The 9,019-nt window shown below is 48.9% G+C and overlaps 1 protein-coding gene across 3 annotated transcripts in view; it reads right to left on the bottom strand.

Annotated features, from left to right (window-relative positions):
• Positions 1-672: 672 nt before the first annotated feature.
• LOC133423600 (ribosomal protein S6 kinase alpha-3) overlaps positions 673-9,019 on the bottom strand; it is a 72,397-nt gene continuing 64,050 nt past the window's right edge. For all 3 annotated transcript variants that reach the window (XM_061713834.1, XM_061713835.1, XM_061713836.1), the window contains 6 exons: positions 7,989-8,147; positions 7,177-7,338; positions 6,922-6,998; positions 5,920-6,040; positions 5,681-5,821; positions 673-4,266 (listed from right to left, as the gene is read on the bottom strand). In XM_061713834.1, the coding sequence (XP_061569818.1) occupies positions 4,144-4,266; positions 5,681-5,821; positions 5,920-6,040; positions 6,922-6,998; positions 7,177-7,338; positions 7,989-8,147 (783 nt within the window). In that variant the 3' untranslated portion in view covers positions 673-4,143. The remainder of the gene's footprint in view (positions 4,267-5,680; positions 5,822-5,919; positions 6,041-6,921; positions 6,999-7,176; positions 7,339-7,988; positions 8,148-9,019) is intronic.

Below are 9,019 nucleotides of genomic sequence, written 5' to 3'. Positions count from 1 at the left end.
ACCATATGTATATATGTATGTATGTATGTATGTATGTATGTATGTATGTATGTATGTATGTATGTATGTATGTACCATATGTATGTATGTATGTACGGTTAACTGTCACCCGTGTTGACAATATACATTGTTCCTGGATTTTCACGCATTGTGGTTGTGAAATGCATCTGCGTTTCATGGCCACAATGTGTGTACATTTAGGTGAGGTGAACTGTAGAATCATTTTTATTATAATTTGATATAGGTCTTTTGTTCATTGTTTTAGTTTAAATGTTGAGACAGGAGGAAGCCTTAAAAAAACCTGTCAAGTTGTTGATGAGAAACAGCGGTGGGATTAAATACATTTTCTTCTTCCCACTCCCTTTTCGAGTGTTAACGAATTCATTTGTATTTTGAACCTGTACACCTACTGTTAAAGGTATTTGTTTAATTTTTTGTTGCTCGCAGGTCAGTTATGTTATGTTGTATTGCTCGAAAATAAATATGAACTGAACTGAATGTCGATGATCTGAGTAGGTCACAATCGTGATTGACAGGTGGGTGTGTCCCAGGTCAGTTTGATGAAGCTGTGATGTCACAGCGTCTGTCGTGAACTGAAACGCTGCTCGGTAGCCGCTCAGAAACCACCGGAGGAAATCCTCATCTTCCCTAAGATCAATAACAGTCACTCACTTTCAGGACGATTATTGTTTTTTTATTTATTCATTTTTATAGAAAGTCCAACTCTGGCTGCAGGTACAAAAACAGAGAGCCGGTTGTAGCAGCAGGGCTGGAGATGTCTGACGAGGAAGAGGAGCGAGACGAAGACAGAGGTCGACACTGTAACACTCTTATTCCTCATAAAACCCCTTGAAGACGACTTTCAGATGAGCGCAGGCAGGAAGTTACGGAGGAGCTCACGGCCCCGGAGAACAGAGGAGTCTTTAAAAACGTCTCTGGTGGAAAGTAAAAAAACATTTGGAGAAAAGTCACTTTCAGCCACTCGCTGAATCAAGGTGGTCAGATGAAGGACAATTTCAAATTAAAAGCTGAAACTGTAAAATAAAATGTCAACCGTGTACAGTACAGTTGTAAGCCCCCGTGTGGCCAGAGCTGGTACTGCGGCGCTGCCCGATCAGCTGGTCTTTTGTTCCTTTTCTCTAAAGTTTTATTTATTTAGTTAAAATTTCCTGTTTTTGCCTCGTCACTTTTCAAAAGTGGACCCGGTTCTTGACTCTTCCGGTGCAGGTACCGGTGACATTTACTGGAGCAGAAGAACCTCCACAGGGGCTCAGAGGTCTGCAGCGCCCCCTAGTGGCCACGATGGCTCAGTTCCAGACTCATGCTGAGCGTTTACCCAAAGTGCTTTTATTTAAGTCATGTTTTTGGTTTTTAAAGATTCTGATTGTTTTCTAGCCTTGAGGTTGTAATATTGAGCTAAAATTATTTAGAAGCTCAATCATTAATTTACAAGGAACTCTCCCTAGGAACGATCCCTAGGAACGATCCTTAGGAACAATCCCAAGGAACGCTCCCAAGGAACGCTCCCTAGGAACAATCCTTGTGAACTCTCCCTGCGAACGCTCCCTACGAACAATCCCTAGAAACAATCCCAAGGAACGCTCCCAAGGAACGCTCCCAAGGAACGCTCCCTAGGAACGCTCCCAAGGAACAATCCCAAGGAACTCTCCCTAGGAACGATCCTTGCGAACTCTCCCTGCAAACGCTCCCTAGGAACGATCCCTGCGAACACTCCCTAGGAACAATCCCTTCGAACTCTCCCTAGGAACAATCCCTTCAAACGTTCCCAAGGAACGCTCCCTAGGAACAATCCCCTCAAACGTTCCCAAGGAACGCTCCCTAGGAACAATCCCTTCAAACGTTCCCAAGGAATGCTCCCTAGGAACAATCCCTTCGAACGCTCCCTAGGAACAATCCCTCGGAACGCTCCCAAGGAACTCTCCCTAGGAACGTTCCCTAGAAACACTCTCTAGGAACGATCCCAAGGAACGCTCCCTAGGAACTCTTACTAGGAACTCTCCCAAGGAACGCTCCCTAGGAACTCTCACTAGGAACTCTCCCTAGCAACGCTCCTAAGGAACTCTCCCTAGGAACGTTCCCTAGAAACACTCCCTAGGAACGATCCTTGCAAACGATCCTTGCGAACTCTCCCTACGAACGCTCCCTAGGAACAATCCCTTCGAACGCTGCCTAGGAACAATCCCTTTGAACGCTCCCTAGGAACACTCCCTGCAGACGCTCCCTCCTCCTGGATGTTAAAGATGCATCTCGTTTATTGGTGAACCCTGAGTTTACAGTCCTGCGAGTACAGAGACGTCAGTCGGCACACACAGGAGGTCCAACGCTGTTCCCAGATCAGGTGATGCTTTATGGAAGCGGGAATCTCAAATCCCTGCCCCCTATCCCTTTTTTTCATCCTTACAACATCCCCCGTTTGCTTAGTGTCCTCCAGTTCCAGCCGCTACCGGACCAGCGAGGTGTCCCTTTAGCTCAGAGTCTCATCTTTGTAAAAACACATCGGCTGAAGGGGAAGTTCCCGTTGGTGATCCAGGAAAGCACCTTTTTTAGTTTTCCAAAGCTTTTACTGAATTTCTTTGATAGTCTCAGAGCTGCGGTGACAGAAACAGAACCAGCGCTTGTTTGGATCATAACTTGACAAGAATTTAATCATTAAGCCGTATCTAAGCAAGTTGCCATTTTCTGTCCTGCAATTTTAAAGCCACCCTATGTAGTAGTACCGCTACACATTGTTGCGTCTACACTGACTTTCTAGTGAGCTATCTTACATAGAGTGGCTTTAAAAATATTTGAAAAGCTTAAGAGAAAATTTAAACCTGAATTATTTTTCTTTTGAATTTTCCAACTTTAAAAAGAAGAATATACTGATTTATCAGGACAAGTTTTGGTGATGAAAAACATACATACACAGAAAAAGCTACTTTATAAAGTCATTCATAATGCCGTTTCAAAGTCACAGGTGTTATTTTTTAAAGATGCCCAATTTCAAGAAATGTAATCTAATTGAAGTGCTTCAAAAAAATTTTAAAGGACGTTTTTAAGGTAAAATATGGTGATAATATACATTTTTCATTAAAACATAATTGCTAAAATGTCACATTAATCTCCTGGCGAAGCCAAATGTTTGGAGCTCGTCTCCAAGCTCCCAGCATGCCGCAGCGCCTCAGATTTAGACCTTTTTTTTTTCCTCTTTTGCATCAATCTGGTTCATCACAAGTCAAATAAAAGGCGTTAAATCTGAGCGCAGGCGGTCCAGAGTAACACCGACAGTGGTCCCACTTAAAAAACATTAAATTAGAAAACAAAAAGTGTCCAGAGTGTGTTTCACAATCCGAGGCGCGCGACCCTTCGGTGGCCACCAGGGGGCAGAAGAGTGCCGCTCAGCTTTCTGCACGGAAATGAAAAGGCAGGATAAGTTGTATTTTCAGGGTTTCGGCGAATCCCAGTTCTGATGTTCTGATGTTGCATCTCAGCTCAACAGCTTATGTTCTTTGTTCTTTGCTTGTGTTTTTCTCCTGAATCTTAAAATACTAGAAACCTCTGTTTACCCACAAAAACTAAGTGATGTTTGGGGTCATCTTCTGTGTCCCTGCAGACGGCGGCGTCTCGGAGGCTACTTGAGGTTGAAACGCTACGCAGAGCCGGCGCAACGGCGGGCCTAGCTCTTTAAAATGCATTCTGCCTATAATCTTCCCGCTTGAAGTAAATAAATACAGTACTTTTGTGTTCCTGACGGGTGCTCGGCCTCTGGATCTGCGAGGCGCGGCTGATTGTCCGAAGCAAAACCGCTGCCGGAGGACTCGGCGGCGCGGGGAAGTCCACAGATTTCTTTATTTGCGTCTCAGTGCAGCTGCGGATCTGCGATGCCGAAGCTGAGATCCAATCACAAGAGCCCGTTAAGGTGCAGTACGGGGCGGATGGGGGGCGGATGGGGGGGTCTTTGTGCTCCTATTTGGCGTTAGCAGGTGCCAAGTCCATCAGTAGTCTGTCCCACCGGACCGGCGGGGGGGTGGGGGTCCGGCAGTGGCAGATGGAGGTCAGAGGTGACGGGGGGAGGGGGGGTAACAGGGCGGTGGAGGCAGGTGGAGGTGACGGGGGTCACAGGGCGGTGGAGGCGGGTGTGGGTCACAGAGCGGTGGAGGCGATCTTCTTCAGCCCCCTGCGCTGGGCCAGGGTGGAGGAGCCCACCGGCTCCAGCACCGGGGAAACCTTCCTGCTCAGGGCCGAGTAGGTGGCCGCCATGGCGCCCTGCGGGGGGAAGTTAGAAACGGAGAGATCAGGATGGAGTCCTGGAGGAGGTCAGGAGGGGGGTCTGTATCCCAACACCTGACCTTTGACGGACGGATGGACGGACGATGGATGGATGGATGGAGGGATGGATGGGTGGACAGACAGACAGACAGACAGACAGAGGTGTGGACAGACAGGTGGAGGTGTGAGTGACGCAGAGTGATGCAGAAAAACTAGTTCATGCGTTTGTATCTTCTAGACTGGATTACTGTAATGTGTTATTAGCAGGATGTCCAAGTAATTTGCTGAATAGGCTCCAGCTGATCCAGAATGCAGCAGCACGAGTACTGACAGGAATCAGCAGGAGAGACCACGTCTCTCCAGTATTAGCGTCGCTCCATTGGCTACCCGTAAAATTCAGAATCCAATCTAAAATTTTATTACTTGCGTATAAAGCCCAAAACAGCTCAGCTCCGCATTATTTGCAAGCCCTGATAGTGCCTTATGTTCCTGGCAGAGCTCTCCGTTCTCGGAGTGCAGGTTTACTCGTAGTTCCTAGAGTATCCAAATGTAGATTTGGAGGGCGGGCGTTCTGCTATCAGGCACCACGACTATGGAACCAACTTCCAATCTGGGTTAAGGAGGCTGACACCACCTCCACTTTTAAAACTAAACTTAAAACCTTTCTGTTTAGTAAAGCCTATAGTTAGTGTTTAGTAAACCTCTAGCTGGTGTTGGTAAATCTCTAGGTAGTGTAAACTCTAGTGTGTTATAGTCACTCCTGTAGTTTCTTGTGCTGGCCCCCCCTTTTTCTCCTGTTTTTTCTCTTTTGTACATGGTGCAGCATCCTCTGCCGGAGCATCTCTGAATGCACAACACCGGAACCTGCAGGGTGGGAGTGAGAGGGGCAGGGTAATGGCCCCTTTTGGGCGGGGGAGACGTTTGTCCGTCAAGACTTCTCTCCCTGGCCCTGCCCCTTCTCAACCTTTCCCCGACCCTGCACCCCAACCTGGGGCTTGCTGATTGGGCCGGAGCTTCGGGAGCTGTGTGCTGGCCTGCGGTCCCCACCCCTGGTCATCCCGTTGCTGCTTCCACCTGCTTGCTGTGCTGTTGCCGTCCCTGACCCCCAGTCTGGCCCTCGGCAGGAGGGTCCCCCCTTATGAGCCTGGTCCTGCTCAAGGTTTCTTCCCTCCTAAAGGGGAGTTTTCCTTGCCACTGTTTGGCTTAAGGTTTTTCTCCCACTAGGGGAGTTTTTATCTGCCATTGATTATGTAATAACTGCTCGGGGGTTTATGTTCTGGGTATGGGTCTCTGTAAAGCGTCTAGAGACAACTTTTGTTGTATTAGATGCTATATAAATAAAATGTAATTGAATTGGAGGTGTGGACAGACAGACAGACGGAGGTGCAGACAGACAGGTGGGGTGCAGCACCTTGACGAGGTGCGGCGCGTCGTGCCGGTTCAGCGTGTAGCGCGGCAGCTGGTCCCGGTGCGTCACCCACGGGTGCCGCAGCACCTGGCTGGCCGTCAGTCGCTGGCTGGGGTCCACGTGCAGCATCTTGGAGACCAGGTCCTGGGGAGAGACAGAGGTCAGGCTGCTGGACGGGACCACGGGGTTCTGGACCCGCGGGGTTCTGGACCCCTGGTACTGGTTCTGAGTGTGGTCCGGACCTTGGCCTCCAGGGACACCGAGTCCCAGTAGCCGCCGCTGAGGGAGAACTGGCCGCTGCCGATCCGGGACAGGATCTTCTCCGGGGTGTCGTCCTCCTGGCCGTTGGAGAACGGGGTCACGCTGCCGGGACACAAGCACAGAGACCGGGTCATGGACCTGGACCTGAACCTGGTCCTGGACCTGGATCTAGATCTAGATCTGGATCTGAATCTAGATCACGTCAGATCTAGATCTAGATCTAGACCTGGATCTAGATCTGAATCTAGATCTAGATCACGTCAGATCTAGATCTAGATCTGGACCTGGATCTAGATCTAGATCACGTCAGATCAAGATCTGAATCTAGATCTGAATCTAGATCTAGATCTGGATCTAAATCTAGATCTAGATCTGGATATGGATCTGAATCTAGATCTGGACCTGGATCTGAATCTAGATCTAGATCACGTCAGATCTAGATCTAGATCTGGACCTAGATCTAGATCTGGATTTGGACCTGGATCTAGATCTAGATTTAGATCTGAATCTAGATCTGAATCTAGATCTGAATCTAGATCTGAATCTAGATCTAGATCTGGATATGGATCTGAATCTAGATCTGGACCTGGATCTAGATCTGGATCTGAATCTAGATCTAGATCACGTAAGATCTAGATCTAGATCTGGATCTGAATCTAGATCACGTCAGATCTAGATCTAGATCTAGACCTGGATCTAGATCTAGATCTTAATCTAGATCTAGATCACGTCAGATCTAGATCTAGATCTAGACCTGGATCTAGATCTAGATCTTAATCTAGATCTAGATCACGTCAGATCTAGATCTAGATCTGGATATGGATCTAGATCTGAATCTAGATCACGTCAGATCTAGATCTAGATCTGGATATGGATCTGAATCTAGATCTAGATCACGTCAGATCTAGATCTAGATCTGAATCTAGATCTGGATCTGGACCCAAGATCCACCAGAACCAGTAGATGTGAGAGGTGGTACCGACCCGGTCAGCATGGTGTACAGCAGAACTCCCAGACTCCAGATGTCACAGGCAGCATCGTAGCCCTGCTTCTTCAGCACCTGCAGGGACACAGACCCACGTTAGCTCAGCAGCGGGTCCGAGGCCCGGTTCTGGCCCAGTTCTGGACAGGTTCTGACCCGGTTCTGGCCCGGTTCTGACCCGGTCCTGACCCGGTTCTGACCCCGGTTCTGGCCCGGTTCTGGCCCGGTCCTGACCCGGTTCTGACCCGGTTCCTACCTCGGGGGCCACGAAGGTGGCGGTGTAGCACGGCGTCATCAGCAGCCCGTTCTCGGCCCGCAGCTGCTTGGCGAAGCCGAAGTCGCAGATCCGGATGGACTCGGCGTTCCCGCTCTCGTCCACGTACAGGATGTTGCTGGGCTTCAGGTCCCGGTGCACCACCTGGGGACAGGTCCGGTTAGTCCGGGTAGTCTGGGTGGTCCGGGTCCGGTTAGTTCGGGTAGACCAGGTCCGGTTAGTCCGGTCACTTAGTCCGGATTTATTAATCTGGGTTTATTTAATCTGAGATTACTTAATCTGGGCTAATTTAATATGGGTGTATTTAATCTGGAATTATTTAATCTGGAATCATTTAGTTTTGGCTAATTTGATCTAAATTTATTTAATCAAGGTTTAATTAATCTGGATTTATTTCATATGGGTTTATTTAATCTGGGATCATTAAATCTGGGTTTATTTAATCTGAGATTATTTAATCTGGGCTAATTTAATATGGGTTTATTTAGTCTGGGTTTATTTAATCTGGATTTATTTAGTCTGAGTTTATTTCAATCTGGAACCTGAGCATAAAACTCTATATATTTATCATCTTTTTAATCCTAAAAATTTGTCTGCAGGTGGAACCTGGAACCTTTGTGCCGTCAAAGTGACTCCTTTTTTATTTTGAAGGGTTCCACCTGCAGGTTCCTCCTCTTTTATTTTGAAGGGTTCCACCTGCAGGTTCCACCTCTTTTATTGTGGAGGTTCCACCTGCAGACGGGTGTTCCCCCCCAGGTCCTCCAGGGTCTCCCCCCCAGGTCCCCCCCTCTCACCCCCTGCACGTGCAGGTACTCCAGGGTCCTGGTGATGGTGAACAGAACGGCGCTGGCTTCTCTCTCGGAGAAGAACTTCTGCCGCAGGATCTTGTCCAGCAGCTCTCCGCCCTTCATCAGCTCCGTCACCAGGAACAGCGAGCGCCCGTCCTCGTACACCTGCCGATAGCACAACCGTCAGTTCCTGGGTCACGCATCACGCCGTCAAACACACGCCGTCAAACACACGCCGGCAAACACACGCCGTCAAACACACGCCGTCAAACACACGCCGTCAAACACACGCCGTCAAACACACGCCGGCAAACACACGCCGTCAAACACACACCGTCAAACACACGCCGTCAAACACACGCCGGCAAACACACGCCGTCAAACACACGCCGTCAAACACACGCCGTCAAACACACGCCGTCAAACACACGCCGTCAAACACACGCCGTCAAACACACGCCGTCAAACACACGCCGTCAAACACACGCCGTCAAACACACGCCGTCAAACACACGCCGTCAAACACACGCCGTCAAACACACGCCGTCAAACACACGCCGTCAAACACACGCCGTCAAACACACGCCGTCAAACACACGCCGTCAAACACACGCCGGCAAACACACGCCGTCAAACACACGCCGTCAAACACACGCCTCCGGAATCGTGCTGTCGAACCCTCAGCGAGGGATCAGACTCCCGCTACATCAATATTAATCACCACGTGACTCATGGCTGCTGCCTGGACCAACGCCAGAGTCGGAGCAGCGCTGAGTCACAGGTTTGTAACCAGGAACCGTTTTCTAACCGACAACCCTTTTCTAACTGGGAACAATTTTGTATCAGGGACTCTTTAATAACCAATGACCCTTTGCTAACCGAGAACCGTTTCCTAGCCGGGAACATAGACATATATACGTATCCGCCCCATCGAGTGCTGAGCCGTACGTCGACGCCGCCGCCATATTGAATGTGGCAAGACTGCGCTGTAAACTAATACAAGAAAATTGACTTATTTTCATAAAGCGCCTTTCTAC

Source organism: Cololabis saira, chromosome 22 (assembly GCF_033807715.1).
Source record: "Cololabis saira isolate AMF1-May2022 chromosome 22, fColSai1.1, whole genome shotgun sequence".
Lineage (NCBI taxonomy): Eukaryota > Metazoa > Chordata > Actinopteri > Beloniformes > Belonidae > Cololabis > Cololabis saira.
This window is presented reverse-complemented; position numbering and strand designations above follow the sequence as displayed.